The sequence below is a fragment of the Uranotaenia lowii genome, chromosome 2 (assembly GCF_029784155.1).
Source record: "Uranotaenia lowii strain MFRU-FL chromosome 2, ASM2978415v1, whole genome shotgun sequence".
Taxonomy (NCBI): Eukaryota; Metazoa; Arthropoda; class Insecta; order Diptera; family Culicidae; genus Uranotaenia; species Uranotaenia lowii.
Genome location: NC_073692.1, coordinates 70,434,931 through 70,453,340, shown reverse-complemented (window position 1 = coordinate 70,453,340; position 18,410 = coordinate 70,434,931). Strand labels below are relative to the sequence as shown.

Genomic DNA, 18,410 nt, shown 5'->3' with positions numbered 1-18,410 from the left:
TTTACAAAAAAACATGTGTACTTCTAAAATAGCGCGAAACAATATTTGTTGTTAGTGCATATTTGACAGACGTAACGTCAAACTGACTTGTCGCCAGTGAGTGTCGCCAGTTATTGTCGCCAGCGCACATTGACGAAAACTCCGGTTTGGGGATTCAGCGACAATATAGTTCGAGTCGAACAACAAACTTTCTAATCTGAAATTTTTCGGACAGCTTGTATACGGGCCCGCATACTAAAAAACTATATTTCAAATAGTCACTACGACACATCTACGGCTCCAGAAAAAGTGATTGTCTCTGTAAACGTAGCTATTATTTTAAACTTTACTTCGACAACGATAAAAACTTAAAATTAAGTTCATTGTGAATAAGTGATGGTATCAGGAAAGGCGAATGAATGGTTTAACGATTTACTTCAATTTTATTAACAGTCGTAAAACTGTTCTCGAACCATAATGCTAAGCGTTCATGCATCTGTCAAACTCATGTGAAAAATGACCGCAGCGCGGGTCAGAGATGCCAGATGATTTGAAAAAATAAACTCAGCACAGATTTATGAAAAAATCTTTTGGACAAAAAAAAATTAAATTTTGATTATTGAGTCGATAGTGTGGTGATACGAGACTACAAGATATAGAGAAACTATAGTTGTGAGAACAAACTGAACATGACGACATCCCAGGTATAGAGAGAGCTATGGTTCAATCGGGAGAGGAATCATAATGACACGCGGAATAAAGTGTCGTTTGTGAACTTGTGAATATGAGGAACCGAAGTGATTCCTTGGTGTGCAAATGTGTTACTTGTGGACAAATCGAAGGGTACCACAGATAGCAAGCAGCATTATAATTGATGGTGGTCGAATGTTAGATACAAAGTTAGAATTTCTTATAAAGATACCAAAATTAACCCAATGTAAAACTCATTTCTGTTTGAGTTTAGGAAAAATCAGTTATTCTGCTTTCGTTTAATTAGATTTCAGTAATAAGTTATTTAAACTCTATGTCCTTGAAATTTGCCTTTTATAAAATTCATCGATCACTTTTTTTTTGTTTTTAAAATTTAATTTCATATTGGTGAAATTTTGAAAAATCAGTCTAGTCGGCATCACTGCCGACAGCATAAAAAACAACAACACTTCGTTTACCGCGCGCGTTTCTCGAAAAAAATCTCGTGTGCCATTCCAGCGGCTGCAGCAAGTCCCCTCAATTTGGCCATCGACTGACGGACTATCTGGACAGAACAAACGGGAAAACGGACACCAGCGATGTTTGCAACAGGTAAATTCAACATACGAACATTAACATTCACAAATATGAGAATGGATTTGTTTTTGTTACAGCAACATATTCGCTGGAGGAGCAATTCCACGCTGAATGGAGCCATCCTGTCTTCGAGGTTCAGCAGCTAAGCGAATGTTCCGCCAGTGTGTCGGAAATGAGACCTCGTCCCGGTGGAGGAACTAATGACAACAAGTTAACAGTCCGAGTCGGAAGGGTGAAAAATGGATCTAAGTTGGTACCCATCGCTCCAGGAGGATTTTTTTTCCAACTCGCACATCCAGTGTTTTTCGATGAATAGTTGACGGTAATTATGTTTATAATTAGGTCAGTAGTATATTTTACATCGAGTGAATAAAAAAAATATTTAAAAATCGAAAAATCGTCATTTTTATTTTTCACAATAAAGAAAACTTTCTTTTGTATGTGTGCATGCTCCATTCCCGTACGATTCAGAATACAGTACGCATGACTTTGGAAGAACGTCATATCAGATCGTTTTACAACTTTTACTGTAAATGTTCTGTTACAAGAGAACTTTAAGAAAAACCGTAACGAACACAGTTTGATGACCAGAATACGTTTTCCACGAATGATTTTTGGACGATATCTCAACTGTTTGCAGAACAGTTCTTCCATACAAGTGTTTTAACAGTTCTAAACAGTAACATAACTTAACGCCATATTCAACAGACCGTCGTTTTGGATTTCACATTTAGTGGAATGTTTTTTACGATGTCAGTTATCGTTTTCTAAAAGTTTTTTTACGCTGTTCCAAATAGTTGTTTAACTATTATAGTAACTGTTTGGTTACAGTATTTTCTTATTCGGGGGAAAGAATTGCTATTGAGATATGGCCAAAATGATGGATTCATTACAATTTGCCTTGAGTAAACCGCCTTTTCGAATTCTGAACGAAGCTGATAAAGAAAATTACATCTGAAAACACTGCGTCAGTGCGTTAGTATTAGTGAATGGCTGTTCATTCAACAGCCTAATAGAAATCGATCGAAGTCAATTGGAAAAACAGCTGATCAACTGTCAATCCATTTCAATTGATTTCGATTGGGTTTCGTTGAACACACCTTTTGTTCTCGAGAACATGTTTTGTTTACATCGGAAGCGACCTTGAGTTTTACAACAAGTACCGTTTTTCGTGATTTTTACAACAATAACCGTTATTATACAGATGAAATTTGATAACTAGGTCAAAAACATATTTTTAAGGTAATTCACGATTCCTATTTCATCTTTTTTGCTCATTAACTGTAAGTATTTTCACATTACACATACTAAAAAAATCAATTCAAAATGCTCACGGTTTTCAAAAATATCAATTTTAGCTGGATCCGCAAATGCCATGTTCCGGCGAGTCCCGGGTACTGGTGGGTATCGCTCGATATTCCACTCTGATAGTGCAGCTGGTGGATATACTCGATCGACATGTGAGCGAAGAGGTGATATCGCTACTGACCGTGTCACATCAACCGCAGACGAGTACCATTCTCATCCGGTATGGCGAAGCTGGTCCGGATGAGAACGATAAACAGTTAGACGAGTCGAAGACTCAAGATTGGGATGATGTAAAACAGGAAGATTTTATAGTAGACGAATCAGAAGAAAACCACGAGAATGAATCACATGTCGAGGAGGTATTGGAGGAAAATGTTTCTTCTGAGGACATCGGTAGTCATATAGAAGATGACTTCTCCAATGACGATTGCATTATAGAATATTTATACGAAGATGAGCCTGAAACTAAAGAAGGCGTTAGTACTGCCGAGGAAAATTTTTCTTCCAATAATCCCGATCAGGAACCAGAAAAATTGCCACAAAAGTTGGAAAGAGATATGGGATTCCTTATTGACGATGAGAATGGAGAGCATTTGGAATGTGGTATGGAAACGGATGATACCTTGCAACTTCAAGATTATCAAAGTGTGGTGAAGTCTGTCCCAAAAGTCTCTTGTGAAATATGTGAATCACTTTTCGCAACGCGGCATGACTTGATGGCACACATGAAGCAACACACCCCGAAACTGACCGACTTAACAAGACGTAAGAATTTTAAAAGGCAGTGCGAATTTTGTCTCGAAAAATTCGAATGGAAAATAAACGCTTACAATTTACATTGCCAAAAAGTTCACAACCGAACAGCCTATAAATGTTTCATATGTAATAAAGCATTCCATCTTGTCAGTCACCTTGGAGAACACATTCGAAGTGGTCATGAGGAAAACATCGTCAAACTGAAAATCGAAGAGTCCCTCTGGCGTACTTTCGTTATAGAAAAAAATTCCATTAGTGAATGTCGCATATGTTTCCGTTTGCTAGCGACGAAAAACTCTCAAATGAAACATCAAGCAAAGCACATCAAGGAACTTTCGCTGACTTGTTCCAACTGTGGAGGCAAGCATTACCATAGCTTGTGTTGTGAACCACGTGCTCCATACCCATCTGTCTACGAAAAGGTTGAGTGCGATATCTGTCACCAATTCTTCTCCAAGAAAAACTTTCGAGAACACCAAGTAACCCACAAGGGCCAGCGAGATTACCCCTGCACGTTCTGTAGCAAACTTTTCAAAGTTCAACGAACGGCTCGTCGTCACATTCAGAACCATATCAACGCTCAAAACAAAAGAAGAAAATGCTACGATTGCTCAGCAGTATTCGATGATGAATCTCAAATTCCACCGCACTATAAAGAACTCCACCCGGTAAAACACCCCTACTCCTGTCCTATCTGCCGAAACGCTGGGTTTTACACCAGAACGGAACTTGAGGATCACTGCCACAAGCACACAGGCTTGGAGCGGTCCCAGGTGGCTGCCAAAAAGCCGGTGGAACAGTACAAGGTGGACAATGCACAGGTCTATGAGTGCACCCTCTGCCGGAGGAGTTTTTCGGCCAAACGCACGGTGGTGGCCCATTTTTTGATGCACACCGATCGACCGCATGTGTGTGCACACTGCCAGGCATCATTTCGCGCCAAGGCGGCGTTGAGTGACCACATGTTGGATGTGCATTCGTTGCCTCCGTGAAGGTTTTCGTGATGTAAACTTCTAGGCGTGGTGTGATTTTAATCCTATAATTTATGAAACTTGTTAAAGTTTATGTAGAAGTAGTTAATAAAAGATTCAATCGTTAAACAATCATTTTGTTCTTTATTTAGTTTCAAAGACTTTCTCAGAGTTCATTTGTTCTTATTCGATAAATAAGCCTTAAGAAGTAAAATAGTTATGATTTGATAAATTTGAATGATACTTCCTGTGTAGTATAAACTCACTGGACAAAGTATACTTTATTGGATTGTGACTATTTCTAAATTTATCCAAAATCAAGCATTTGGAATTGAGCGTATTATTGTACACGCTAAATCTTGAAAACTAACTTCCTGGCACCATTTTAAAAAAAATTAATTTTATAAATAACATTTTTTTAATCAAAGCTTTTAACGCCTTCAATGGAAATAGGTAATATTTTGATTACTAAAAAAATATTTTTTCAATATTTTTTTAATAAACGTTTTTCGAAAAATTCTAGGTAAATCAGAAATTAAAAATGGGTTCTTTTAAATTAACTACACAGCAAGAAAAATTCGTGTAAATTTAGATCGAAAACGATGCACGAAAACGGAACATCGATTTTGATGTAAAATTCTATCACGGTGTATTTTTTTCGAGGATGTAATTTTTGAGGCGTGTAAATTTAGATCGAAATCAATGCACGAGATTGGATCACAAAATCCGTCGTGTAAAAATACACAGGGATGTAAATTTTAAAATTTATTATCGTAAATATTGATATTTTTTCTAAATATTAAGGTTTATGCTTTTGTCTTGAATAAATACGCAACATGTATCATTTTTAATTCACATTTATTTCCAAAACTGTATGTATGTATTATATCCACCTTGGGTTTACGGCAGCGCCGCGGTTGTGGCAAAAAAAATAACCCACATGTCCATCTTGGCTACCACACAACACAACCATAACCACTCAATGAGACTTCTAAAGGAATGGAATCGTAAGCAGAGGCACTAACGGTATCCAGGGTAAAAAGGGGGAAAGTCTCGAGAAGCAATAACCATATTGTTGACTAACCACGATAGCATGCAAATTATAATCCCGCCGCCAAGGCTTCCGAAAAAAGAGTGCGTCCTTATTTTACAAAAAGTAATCAAATAGTTTATTTTTCTCAACCATGCCAAATTCCCTTGACATAAATTGAGGAACGTCTAGTATTCAATGCGGTACTAGCATACACGGTAACCCGCTCTTTTTGTAAAACGAGGATACCCAGATGCCCCTACCCTAGATATAAATATAGTACAATAGATATATAGTAATATAAAATATAATATGAATATAATGTTATAGCATATGCAAATTGTATATATGTTGTTTTGATATAATATAATTTAGTACAATATTAGAAAGTCGAATAACGTAAACGGCTAGGTTTCGGCCAGACCGAACTGAGCGCCATGAGAAAATTCCTAAACAACAATTTAAATTTCTTGTAATTCATAAAGGCGAATACTATTGATTACTATGAATTCCTTGGACTTTAAACTATCGCCACTGATTGATAAACATTAAAGATTTTCTCTAGTTTAAAATATCTGTACAAAAAGTTCAAGTAACTTTAAAAAATGCTAATGGCGTTCAATTCGGTCTGGTCGAGTCCCGACCACATATAAGTTTATATAAGAAATACATTTGAAAAAAGTTATATAACATGTAATTTTAAATAAAGGTAATATGAAGATATCTAATTCCATGATTATATCTACGAATTGTGAAGATTATTACGACTCAGCAGTATCATTAAGTTATCCGTGCTATCACAATGTGTTTCAAAATTGTTGATCTGAAAAAAAAAATGAAAACGTAATCTGAAAACAAAAATGTCTGTTAAGCGTATGTTTATATTATTTTTTTTATAAATATATAGTTCAATATATTATTATAAAAATATAATAATGTAAAAATGTATAAAATAATAAAACAATATCATAAAATCTTATGACCGCTACACCGCTATACAACGTCCAACAACAACTGCTATCAAACCTGTAAATTAAATTTCGCATTAAAGATGATCGGTTTATTGAATTAGTTGAAGCTTTCCTCTATCGAAACTGATAACTAGGAAATAAAAACGATACTGTTATAGCAGCTGAATTGGTAATGAATACACAATACACTATAATAAATTTTTGAAGAGAAATAGAATTTATCATTGATGCAACAGGGTTATTGAAGTTCCGGAATACATGCTTTTACAATTTAAAACTGAAAGGTTTAAGAAAATTAAAAAGACAAAAATATTACTGTTACGCACATTTTTTTTTTAATTCAACACTTGGTTCATGAAATGGTCCACATTACATTAGAAGCTGAAAATAAAATAAATTATTGCTTACATTCTTTTAAATTTTTAAACAGCTAAAACGTGTGCAAGCTACTTTTTTACTTAAATTTTAATCCTCTTCTTATGACTATCAAGAATAATTACACAGTATCAACTAAGCAATGTAAGAATGATTTTTATTAAATTGCAAGTACTTTTAACTGCTTTAAAAATGGTAACTTCGATGATAAAGGATATTATCATGTATTGCTCATTTGCTGTGATATAAGCTTATCAATGATATAAGGTCCGAGTGTACACCATACAGAAGCTGATGTCTACACTGTAAATGAAATTATGCGTAAACGAAGAGGAATTAACTGAAATATGCAATCTAGACAATGTTCGCATGGATTATTAAAATAAATACACAATGCATTGTAACATTGTATAACTATCTACAGTGTAACAATGTAATATAAAATTCATAACAGAGATGTAAATAATTATGCAGATATAAAAATGAATTGAAAAATTAAATTATTAATTAACCTATTCGAAAAGATGGTTGATGGTCCGATGTTTTACTGCATTGTAATTTTTTTCTGAAAAATAAATCAACACATCGGCAGAAACTTATTCACATAAACAATTAAGAAAAATTTAGTAGTTAGTGTCAATGAATGCTTAATAATATATGGAGTATATGGTTATCAAACTGAAAAAAAAAAATATTTAATTCAATGCAACATTATTGAAGGTCCGGACTGTGCTTAATTTTTTAATACCGGAAATTCCATCCGATTTGAGAAAGTTTTAGAACAAAATTATTATTCTTACAACAATTTAAATAAAAATTACTGTATTAATGCAACAGAAATTAAAAGTGATAGTCAGTAGATGAGCTCAATGGATTCATGATTTGGCTAACCTAAGCTGAATATTTATCAATATATTGTTTGGGCGATTTTACAGGCTGAAACGATAAATTTATGAACATGGAGAAAACAAGGAATAACTATACAATAATCAAAAACCATTGCCATAAAATATCTGAGAAAAATGCACGCGTTCATTAAACTCAATAAAAAACAAATATCATCCATAGCAAGTAAACTGTCAAAAAAAGTTCCATTAGTAGTTTAATATATGTAGTTTTTACAATCAGCTGAATCCCTGATTTCCGAATTCAAACCATATTTAACCTGCGGAAAAAAAATTATTAATGAAAACATCTGCATCAGCATCATCAATGGGAACATCTTTTTTGATACATCCTAAATATAAAATTCAACTTCATTAATATATGTGCATTACATCATGATGTCCATTATTAGATGAACTCGCTCTATTTTCTTGATAACCTGTAAATTCGTTCTAAAATTTGAATCTTTATTAACACAATAAAACCATAATAAAATCAATAATAACTTGGATAACATTATATCATGCTGCAACAATGATACTAATTGTGGAAATGGAATAAGAAACGCAAAAAAAATAGATAAGTTACGAAATTATTCACAAGTTTTAACCAGCTAAGCTTCCATGCGATTCCATCCTGCTTTTTGATGATAATTGGTTTGGCCAAATTTATTTTCTAGTTGTGATTATAATTACCAAAATAAGATTATTAAGAACGAAATCATATTTAAGTTGAACTGATGTTTAACAAAATGCGCTCTACAGAGCTTTTAAATTTTGTTTCTTCACACTTTTCATCCACTTATGTCATTTAACCGGTAGTGTAATACAGTGATTGAAATCCTCACCAATTTTCTCATCAGAGGCATTCAAAATACACACTTTGAGGCCTCGCATAGCTATACAGGAGACGATACATATACATTCATTCAAATTCACATTTATTTCCAAAACTGAACATAAAAAACCATTCGGAAAGCGTCAGGCTGGAATTGTTGTTGCATCCGATGATTCCCAGCACGGGAATGTTTTTCGAATCAGCATGATCAGCATCCTCGAATGGTTCCGGAAATCATATTTTTTCGGTCAGCATCCTGCACACTTGAATTGTTCTGACAAAAGTTTCTCCGGGTAATCACTGGCCGGATATCAGCCGCTGCGAAAAACCTGACCTTGCTGTAATGGAGAGAAAACTATAATCAGTTTCAACTATATTCTTCATTTCACGTACGTCTCATAAACTTACTACTTTAAAGACTTTTATAGTGCTCCTGTAGCTACGCCTTTGAATGACTCGTTTCCGAATAATTTTCCGACTTGTTTACTTTGTGCCCGACGCGCAAACTGACTTGAAATATAAAATATAAAGGCACAATTTAAATATTTGCATTCAATTTTAAATCAAATAAATATAATTTTACACTGTTTGTGATACAAATTTCATTGACCGGTTGATTTTTGCATGATGCAGTGTAAAATTAAATCAAAACAGTTTATTTCTATTCTATTTTGGAAAATAGACTAATATTACATCGAAAGAAGTTTAAAATTACATCTTTTTGTAATTACACTCAAGAAAAAATAGATCACTCGTGTTTTAGATTCCGTGTACTTTTAGAAATTTTTTGCTGTGTATATATACCTACTGTAGTTTATAAATAGTGTAAAATGGTCAAAACTCGGTAGCGTGTAACAACAACAAAACGTGTTTGTGGTTTGCCTGCGTAATTTCACAATTTTGAATTTCGCTGCTAAATTTAGCTGAAAAACTGTAAAAATATACTTCAATGACGAAGAAAAAGCCTCTTGGTAATTTAAAAATGCAAAGGGAAATGTTCAAAAATCATTAATTTATAATTTTCATCTCTATAGGAGCCGGCTTGAGCCGTGAGGAACGGATGCTGATAGTGGTGGGTGAAATCATCCAGGAACTGCTGAAAGCCCATCACGATGGAAAAGATGTGAACCTGAACCGGCTGAAGACTCGGCTTGCTTCAAACTATGGTCTTTCGAGTGCTCCTCGGCTTGTGGACATTATCGCCGCAGTTCCACATGAAGCTAAACCGATCCTTCTTCCCAAGCTGAAAGCGAAACCAATCCGAACGGCTAGTGGGGTGAGTTATTTTCTTGAGTCAATTCTTAAGTCGAATTTCCAAAATTGCTAATCAAATAACCTATTTAGATTGCGGTGGTGGCCGTGATGTGTAAGCCTCATCGTTGTCCGCACATCAACATGACCGGCAACATATGTGTGTACTGTCCCGGCGGGCCGGACAGTGACTTTGAATATTCCACTCAGAGCTACACCGGATACGAGCCGACCTCGATGAGGGCTATCAGGGCCAGGTATAATCCTTTTCTGCAAACTCGACATCGTGTTGAGCAACTCAAACAGCTGGGCCACTCGGTGGACAAGGTCGAGTTCATCGTTATGGGAGGAACTTTCATGTGCCTCCCAGAGGACTATCGAGACTATTTCATAAGGAATCTGCACGACGCCTTGTCCGGTCATACCAGTTCCAGCGTGGAGGAAGCTGTTCGATATTCGGAAAAGTCTCATACCAAATGCATTGGTATAACGATTGAAACACGTCCGGATTATTGCTTAAAGAGGCATCTGTCGGATTTGCTAGCTTACGGCTGTACCCGTTTGGAAATAGGAGTGCAATCTGTTTACGAAGATGTTGCTCGGGACACTAACAGAGGACACACAGTCAAAGCCACTTGCGAAAGCTTTCAGATGTCCAAGGACGCCGGCTTCAAAGTAGTTTCCCACATGATGCCGGATTTGCCAAATGTTGACATCGAACGAGACATTGAACAGTTCATAGAATTTTTTGAAAATCCAGATTTCCGTGCCGATGGTTTAAAAATCTACCCAACTCTGGTTATTCGAGGTACCGGCCTATACGAGCTGTGGAAAACCGGTCGTTACAAGAGCTACCCTCCATCAACTCTAGTGGATTTGGTTGCTAAAATATTGGCGCTAGTTCCTCCTTGGACCCGAGTTTATCGGGTACAGCGAGACATCCCAATGCCACTGGTCAGCTCCGGTGTCGAACACGGAAATTTGCGAGAACTAGTTCTAGCTCGAATGAAAGACCTCGGAACAGATTGCCGAGATGTTCGAACCCGCGAAGTCGGTATCCAGGAAATTCACAACAAAGTTAGACCGTACGAGGTCGAACTAATTCGTAGGGACTACGTGGCAAATGGTGGCTGGGAGACGTTCCTGTCCTACGAGGATCCCAAACAGGACATCCTGATTGGGTTGCTTCGGTTGCGCAAATGTTCACCGGACACTTTCCGCCCGGAGCTCGTTGATCAGTGTTCGATCGTGCGGGAGCTACACGTTTATGGATCGGTTGTTCCGGTCAATGCACGGGATCCCACCAAGTTCCAGCATCAGGGGTTCGGAATGCTGCTGATGGAGGAAGCCGAACGTATTACCCGGGAGGAACATGGAAACAAAAAGTTGGCCGTCATATCTGGCGTTGGAACGCGGAACTACTACCGCAAGATGGGATACGAGCTTGATGGTCCTTACATGTCTAAAATGTTGGTCTAAGACATATTCATAAGGTGAGTTTTTTTTTTCTTCTTTTGCTTAATAAATAATCTTATCAAGCATTCAGCATGGAGGTGCTGATCATTTATGGAACTTAACAAAGAAAGCCTTAATCATTGATTTGTTTTTAATGTATGAACTCTTATAAAAAATTAAATAATGCAACAAACAAAAACTGCAAAAAAAAAACAAAAAAATTAAATGAGAAAATAATGTGCATAAATAAAAAAAAATATGATAGAACCAAAATGGTGTACAAAAAAGACCAAAATTGACAAGAATGACAAAATGCGCAAATAGAAAAAAATTAAAAAAAAAATACTAAAATGACAAAATGAAAGAATGAAAAAGACAAAAAACGATAAAAAAAACCAAAGTAAAAAATTACAAAATGACGCAAAAATAAAATGACAAAATAACAAAATTACAAAATATCAGAATGACAAAATAACAAAATGTAAAAAAAAACACAAATCACGAAATAACAAAATGCAAATATCAAAAAATTATTGAAAAACACAATGACATAAATCAAACAGAAGACGAAAAGTGCACAAAATTACAAAAAATGGCGATAATTACAATAAATGACAAATTAGAAAAAAACAAAAATGCAAAAAATGACAAGAACGAAATTATCGAAATGACAAAAATGATAAAATGACAAAATGACAAAAATGATCAAACAATGAAAAAACAAATTCAAAAATGACTAAATCCACAAAAAAAAAAAAATACAAATGACAAAAAATAGAAAAAAAAACGATTTAAAACAAAAGTTACAAAAAATCACAAAAATAAAAAAAAAACCAGAAATTATAGTAATCACAAAAATATCCCGAATCACAAGGATGACGAAATAATAAAAAAAAAGAAAATGAACAAAAAAGGCACAAAAATGACTAAGTTGACAAAAATGGCAAAATTGACAATTATTTGTCATTTATAAATTGGTTTTTTAAATTTTGTCATACATATTTGCCATTTTTGTTTTTTTTTGTGTGATTTTAATCATGATTGTCATTTTTTTTACAATTTCGTCGTTTTTGGGATTTTTCTCATTTTTGTTTTAGTTTCGTTATTTTTGACAGTTTTATATATTGTTTTATTTTTGTTTTTTTTTCTTTTCAAATTGATTTTATTTAGCATTTAACATGTTATGTTATGCCGGGTAAAATTCCAAAACTTCAGGAATTTGGTACACTCTCAAACATGTTGATATTTAGTTTTTTTTTTGTTTTTATAACATCGGAATGGAAAAAAATGCTGAAATAATAATAAAAAAGAATGTAAAAAAGAGACAAAAACAATCGAAAAGTTCAAAATGAAAAAGAACGAAATGACAAAGAAATAAAATAACAAAATAATAAAATGTCAAAATGACACAAATCACAAAATAACAAAATGACTGAAATGCAAATATGACAAAAAAAGGTTGTTAACACAATGACATAAATGACATAAAAGACCAAAAGTGTACAAAATACCAAAAATATCGAAAACTACAATAAACAACAAATAACAAAAAAAAACAAAATATAAAAAATGACAAAAAATCGAAAAATGACCAGAATGAGAAAAATTGACAACACGACAAAATGTTTGTTGGTTTTATTGATTTTAAAGAGTCACAAAAACGACCAAAAATGAAAAGGAAAAATTAACCGAAATGACAAAAAGAAAAAAAATGGAAAAATGACAATATGAAAAAATAATAAAAATTAAAAAATGAAAAAAATGACAGTAAGAAAAAAATGACAAAAAATACAAAAATATTATTTAAATGACAAAAATGAGTAAAATTTTTATGACAAATAAATAATAGCAAAAATTACAAAACGCACAAAATTTATTGAAATAACGAAATTAACAAGAATGACAAAAATAACTAAAACAACAAAAAAACAATCCCCCTTATTCTGCGCCGCGCGTGAGGTGACGATAGTCGAATCACCCTAATCATCCGATTCCAGTAGTCGCTTTTGGTGAGAAACGTCTATTAGAATGAACTTTTTTGAGGTCTTATCCTAATTCCAGCTGACTATTAGAGCTGGGCATGAACCTCTGTCACATCGGCTTCGGGAATAAGGTGACAAGACTCACGTGACTCCAACTCGACTCGACTATCGTCACCTCACGCGCGGCGCAGAATAAGGGGGAATGACAAAATGGCAAATAGACAAAAATGTTAGAAATAACAAATTCACGAATTTACTAAAATTACAAAAATCACAAAAAATGACAAAATTATCAAAATTTACAAACTGGTACTAGATACAAAAAACTCAAAAAAAAAAAATGGAACGTATTGACAATAATCACAAAATAGACTAAAATTGATATAAAAGGCTAAAATTCACAGAAATACAGAAATGACAAAAAATGTCAATATAACAAAAATAAACAAAAAGACAAAAATGGTAAAATTGACAAAAAAAAAAAAATACAATAATGATAAAAAATGACAAAAATGAAATAAAAACTAAAATGACAAAGTTGACAAAAACCACAAAAAAAAACAAAAAAAAAACAACGAACATGACAAAAATGACAAAAAATGATAAAATTTATCAAATTCACAAAAATAACGGAAGTTACACAAAAATGATAAAAATTACAAAAATGACTAAAAAAGATATACAATGAAATGACAAAAATGTCAAGAATGACAAAGATGAGAAAATCGAAAAACAAAAAAGACACAAAAATTATAAAAATGACTAAGTCGACATGTATAACAAAATTGTCAATAATTTGCCATTTATTATAGTATTTTTTCAGGTTTATCATACATTGCCATACGCCATTTTTGTTGTTTTTTGTGATTTTAATTATTATAATTTTTCGTTTTTAGTTCCGTTATTTTTGACAGTTCTGTTTTTTTTTTCTTTTTTTTTTAAATTGATTTTATGTCTAATTTTACATTTTATGCATTTGGTCGTGTAAATCCAAAATTTTAGGAATTTTGTACACTCTTAAAAATGCTGAAATTTTGCACATGTCGTTTATAAATTCGACAATAAGTAAATGATTGTAAATGTGAAGCAATTCTTAACATATTGTTCTGATTATATTAGCATAACTTCATAACTTATTAAAGTTGAAATGCCCGAAAATAACTCCATTTTATATATTTAACACGAGCAATATTTTTCGAGGCTTACTAGGGTACCATCTTCCTACCCCTCATGGTTCACGAAGATGCTTCAAGCGAGAGATGAAATTTTTACCCTCAGTCTGACATTTCGTTTTCCCTAGCCATCCAACCAGCCGACAACGATTGAGAAAAGCAAAAGAAAAAAGGGTATAGCTAGGCAGATTACAAACGGTGCTGGCTGATTGATAGAGAAACATCTGCAACACGAAGCAAAAAGAAAGGAACCAAAAAAACACAACCGTGGCTTTTCTTCACTTGTTTTCTGGTGTATCCTAATGGCACAAAGTCCTGCCTAGCCATCAGGTACCTGAGAGGTGTTGGGGAAAAACTGTTCCTTCTTGTTGACCTGTGTCGAATTCAAGGGAAAGTTTTTTTTTTTAAAGAAATCTGAAACTAAGATACTCGGTTAAGAATTGGAGCTTTGTTTGTGAAGACGTGTAAAATCAGCTATGTTGGCTCGTCTAGAATGATGCTGACTGAAACGTAAAATCGGTGTTTCGATTACCTACTAAAAACCGCGAAGACCTTTTCGAAAATGGTCAAAACTCCGATGGAGGAGAAACTCAAGTACTCGCTACTTCGAGATCTCAACGACAGCCAAAGTATATGGACCAGGTAAGGTTTTTCGGATGGTGTTTTTTCTTGTGTTATTTGTTTGTAACTTTTTTCTTGTTTTTATTTATAGAAATGAAAAACGGACCTGGTTCTTGACCCTGTTGGCTGGAACATGTATGTTGTACTCGACGAGGACGACGATGCCACTGCTTGTTCCGACAGTGGCTTCGGAGCGAAAGTGGAGCAAAACCGACTCCGGCACGGTGCTGAGCTCGTTCTTCTGGGGCTACACACTGACCCAGGTTCTGGGGGGTTATCTTAGCGATAAGTTCGGTGGCCAGAAAGTGATCCTGCTGGCCGCTATCGGGTGGTCGATGATCACCTTTTGGATGCCAAATATCATCACATCAGCATCGTATCTGTCCAGCTACTCTATTCCGTTCATCGTAGCGATCCGGATAGTTAATGGTGCCTGTCAGGGTGTTCACTACCCTAGCATGATCAGCATCACTAGTCAAAATCTAAGCTCGAATGAACGGACCAGCTTCTTTAGTATTCTTACATCGGGATCAGCCCTGGGTACTCTGCTCACTGGAATCCTAGGATCGTTCATCCTAGATTACTTCGGCTGGCCAACAGTGTTTCGGGTGATTGGCTTTCTCGGATTGACCTGGACCTTACTGCTGCGCTACTACACAATATCTTCAGATCGGAATCGAATCATAAATCTTTCGCAACCGAGTCGGATCTGTCCCAAGCTAGGCTCAACGGAAACCGTTCCATGGTTGCGGCTATTCGGTCGGGCTTCGTTTTGGGCCTGTGTCCTGGGACATGCCTGTGAGATGAACTGTTTTTTCGTGCTGCTGTCCTGGCTACCGACATACTTTCATGAAAATTTCCCTCTTGCGAAGGTAATTATCCTAAGATTTATCTTCCTGTTTGTGAAATCAGATCAAAGTGAAACGCAAATGCTATACAATTTTTAGGGTTGGGTTGTCAACATGATCCCCTGGCTTGCACTGCCACCGGTAACGTTGTTCGGTAAATTCCTCACCGAACGCTTGATGGTTCGGCAATGGTCCCTTACCCGTATCCGTAAAGTGGTTCAGAGTATCTGCTTCCTCGGCCAGAACGTGGCGCTCTTCATCATGTGTCACACATCGGAATTCAACACGGCACTGACCTGCATGTCAATTATCATCGGTAAGTAGAGAAACATTGAAAAATGAACCGATTTTCCTCAACCGATAACGCTTCTTTTAGGTCTCTCCGGATTTCACAACAACGCTATTACGGTAAACCCTCAGGACCTGGCTCCCAGTCATTCGGGTAGCGTTTTCGGGCTGATGAATACGGTCGGTGCGATTCCGGGCTTCCTCGGCGTTTACCTGGCAGGGCACATCCTGGAGCTGACACAGAGTTGGTCCGCGGTTTTCAGCACCGCGGCAGCCATCAACACGGTCGGTTGGGTTGTGTTTACGATTTTCGGATCGGCCGAGGCGATTGTTTGAGTGAGCCAGCAGATAGGAAGTGGGCAAATTTGTCGCGAGAATGTGTAGTTTGAGGGAAGAGTTTTTTTTAAGTAATTGTACCTTTTGATCCCTTAGATATGCGGTTATAATCTGTGACATATTCCTATATAGCTGGATAATGTTACCAAAAAACAAATTCAATGACTGGTTTTTTTCCTGCTGAAAACCGATTGAGGCTTTCAGTGACGTCGAATCTAGACGAATCAGAAGCAGAATGATACGATTCCAAAAGCACTCGAAATAAAAATTGATATTGTGCGTAATTACTTGCTTGTGTAGTTTAATTCCTAAAACCGCCGAATTTATTTCTGATTTAAAATATTAAAAAAAAAACCTTTAAATCAAAGAATGAACGACTTCGCAACTTTAAAAATTTTCGGAAAAGATGCATCTGTCCACAAACGGGATATTTTTTGTTGATTATAGGTGAAAAACCCGCCGTTTTCCGATAAGTCTTGATTAAGCTAAGTTGTTATTCCTTTGATTTAAAGATTTCGAAATTTCTCATCATCTCCTTATTTATGATTTTTCTTTAAGTTAGTGAAAAAATTGTCAATCCTCTGAACCGTTTTAAAACAGATTTTTTTCGGAAAATCTAAACTGAAAATTCTTTGAAAAGATTTAAAATAATTCATTAATATATTGTTTCAAATTATCGTAATCCTACTATAACACCTCAAACCAACAACTTTTTCGGCACCACCAACTGGGTGCAGAATTGATCGTAACCTAAATATTGCTCCAGTTCGACCTTGCCTGCTTGGCGATAAATGTTTCCCAACAACCACAGAAGTTCTCGACAGATAGCATGTTCCTCAGTTTCTGCAAAGTTGTTAAACAGACAACTGAATTGGATGTTCTGTTGTAGACAACGTTCAAACAAAAAGGTGCAGCATCCTTCGTGGGACGCCACAACGTTGGCCAGTATTCGGATCGCTAGAAGAGTTGATGAATGTCGCAGTTCTTCGGAGCCAGAAACCAACGATTTCAAACAGAACGTTACGATTTCTGGTACTGCGTCATATTCCAAAACCTCAAAATTTGTCAAACTTAAAGCTTTGTGCAGGACTTTGAGACTGTTGCAGTTGGAAGTTTTCTTCATTATAAAGGGCAATGTGGTTGTTAGTAAAATGTCCTTGCTGGAAAAAGAAATATTCTTTGTAAGGTACCTACTCTAAACTAATTTCAAGAAAACTTTTGAATTTTACCTAAAGAACTGAAACTCGTACGACAGAATCAGTTCTATGCAGAGCAGAACATCGGGCAGCGGATCGCTTTGCCCCACAATATCCAACAGATGATTGAGACAGGATACAATGCCTTGTGAATGTAGAACTTTGCAAGCTTTTGGACCCGAAGCAACGATGTTCTGAAGAGTCCACAGGCAGGTTATCTGCGAAAACTTAAATAATTAAAAAAAAAACTCCGGGTGCCAAAATCAATCTTCAAAAATATATAACGGTCAAACATCTTACCTGCAACCGCCGATGGCTCAAATTTTCCAGAAACGTGATCAGATAGGTCCCGGCAAAGGTGGCCACCTTTTCACAGCATACCTCATCGCCCAGGCTGAGATTGCACAAACATTCTGCGGCCAGCTGTTGCAGATCGGAATCGTGTCCGGTCAGCTCCTTGACAATGACGTTAATGGCCCCGGTAATCCGTACGAATTCCGAAATGTTTGCCTCAGCCTGTTGGAAGCCATAGCTCAGTCTGACCAGGTCCTTCGAATCGGCACGCTTGCGACGTTTGATGCGGGACGCAAGACCTTTGATGTGTTGCGGGGTAAGGTTCTCGATGTCCCGAACTTCCTGGAGCATTTCTCCGAGACCGGCTCGATTGAGATCGATGTCGGCCTTTCGGTGCACTTGACGGTCCCAGCGAAGTTCGGTTCGGCGTTTGTCCCGGAGTGCCTGGGGTTTTGGTTCCGCGAGAGTATCCATTTTTTGGGATCTTACCTTTGTTTAGACTAGAATCTTAACCGGTGATTTCCGTGTAAATCTGTTTGATTTAAGAACAAAAAATTAGAACAATGAA

The 18,410-nt window shown here is 35.9% G+C and overlaps 4 protein-coding genes and 1 long non-coding RNA gene across 7 annotated transcripts; 4 read left to right on the top strand and 1 right to left on the bottom strand.

The window, feature by feature from the left end:
* Positions 1-324: 324 nt before the first annotated feature.
* On the top strand, positions 325-1,663 carry LOC129748057 (uncharacterized). The gene is made up of 2 exons (XR_008737633.1): positions 325-1,281; positions 1,344-1,663. It is a non-coding gene; the product is annotated as an uncharacterized LOC129748057 (long non-coding RNA).
* Positions 1,664-2,323: 660 nt separating this feature from the next.
* On the top strand, positions 2,324-4,398 carry LOC129748045 (zinc finger protein 197-like). 2 transcript variants are annotated; one of them, XM_055742511.1, is made up of 2 exons: positions 2,324-2,508; positions 2,625-4,398. In XM_055742511.1, exon 2 carries the CDS (start codon positions 2,637-2,639, stop codon positions 4,320-4,322), a length of 1,686 nt encoding a protein of 561 aa, XP_055598486.1. In that variant the 5' UTR covers positions 2,324-2,508; positions 2,625-2,636; the 3' UTR covers positions 4,323-4,398. The 2 variants fall into 2 exon arrangements, with proteins under 2 accessions (XP_055598486.1, XP_055598485.1); XM_055742510.1 differs by having other exon boundaries at positions 2,324-2,549.
* A 4,853-nt stretch (positions 4,399-9,251) lies between these two features.
* On the top strand, positions 9,252-11,195 carry LOC129748046 (elongator complex protein 3). Its single transcript, XM_055742512.1, has 3 exons — positions 9,252-9,370; positions 9,434-9,675; positions 9,744-11,195. The coding sequence occupies exons 1-3, from the start codon at positions 9,349-9,351 to the stop codon at positions 11,127-11,129; spliced, it is 1,650 nt and encodes a 549-aa protein (XP_055598487.1). The 5' UTR covers positions 9,252-9,348; the 3' UTR covers positions 11,130-11,195.
* A 3,175-nt stretch (positions 11,196-14,370) lies between these two features.
* On the top strand, positions 14,371-16,639 carry LOC129748048 (solute carrier family 17 member 9-like). Its single transcript, XM_055742514.1, has 4 exons — positions 14,371-14,901; positions 14,972-15,752; positions 15,828-16,044; positions 16,105-16,639. Exons 1-4 carry the CDS (start codon positions 14,822-14,824, stop codon positions 16,350-16,352), a joined length of 1,326 nt encoding a protein of 441 aa, XP_055598489.1. The 5' UTR covers positions 14,371-14,821; the 3' UTR covers positions 16,353-16,639.
* Positions 16,640-16,993: 354 nt separating this feature from the next.
* LOC129748052 (uncharacterized) lies at positions 16,994-18,410 on the bottom strand. 2 transcript variants are annotated; one of them, XM_055742523.1, is made up of 3 exons: positions 17,849-18,410; positions 17,582-17,775; positions 16,994-17,512 (listed from the first exon to the last, which is right to left on the bottom strand). In XM_055742523.1, exons 1-3 carry the CDS (start codon positions 18,314-18,316, stop codon positions 17,050-17,052), a joined length of 1,125 nt encoding a protein of 374 aa, XP_055598498.1. In that variant the 5' UTR covers positions 18,317-18,410; the 3' UTR covers positions 16,994-17,049. The 2 variants fall into 2 exon arrangements, with proteins under 2 accessions (XP_055598498.1, XP_055598499.1); XM_055742524.1 differs by having other exon boundaries at positions 17,582-17,766.

What these genes read in the sequence shown, in the direction of transcription:
- LOC129748052 (XM_055742523.1), bottom strand. Translation starts at nt 18,316, where the DNA reads ATGGATACTCTCGCGGAACCAAAACCCCAGGCACTCCGGGACAAACGC. An exon ending in TGAGCCATCGGCGGTTGCAG is followed by an intron (nt 17,776 to 17,848) that starts GTAAGATGTTTG and finishes TAATTATTTAAG; the next exon opens with TTTTCGCAGATAACCTGCCT. An exon ending in TACGAGTTTCAGTTCTTTAG is followed by an intron (nt 17,513 to 17,581) that starts GTAAAATTCAAA and finishes TTCTTTTTCCAG; the next exon opens with CAAGGACATTTTACTAACAA.
- LOC129748045 (XM_055742511.1), top strand. Translation starts at nt 2,637, where the DNA reads ATGCCATGTTCCGGCGAGTCCCGGGTACTGGTGGGTATCGCTCGATAT.
- LOC129748048 (XM_055742514.1), top strand. Translation starts at nt 14,822, where the DNA reads ATGGTCAAAACTCCGATGGAGGAGAAACTCAAGTACTCGCTACTTCGA. An exon ending in AAAATTTCCCTCTTGCGAAG is followed by an intron (nt 15,753 to 15,827) that starts GTAATTATCCTA and finishes TACAATTTTTAG; the next exon opens with GGTTGGGTTGTCAACATGAT. An exon ending in CTGCATGTCAATTATCATCG is followed by an intron (nt 16,045 to 16,104) that starts GTAAGTAGAGAA and finishes CGCTTCTTTTAG; the next exon opens with GTCTCTCCGGATTTCACAAC.
- LOC129748046 (XM_055742512.1), top strand. Translation starts at nt 9,349, where the DNA reads ATGACGAAGAAAAAGCCTCTTG. An exon ending in GACGAAGAAAAAGCCTCTTG is followed by an intron (nt 9,371 to 9,433) that starts GTAATTTAAAAA and finishes TCATCTCTATAG; the next exon opens with GAGCCGGCTTGAGCCGTGAG. An exon ending in CAATCCGAACGGCTAGTGGG is followed by an intron (nt 9,676 to 9,743) that starts GTGAGTTATTTT and finishes TAACCTATTTAG; the next exon opens with ATTGCGGTGGTGGCCGTGAT.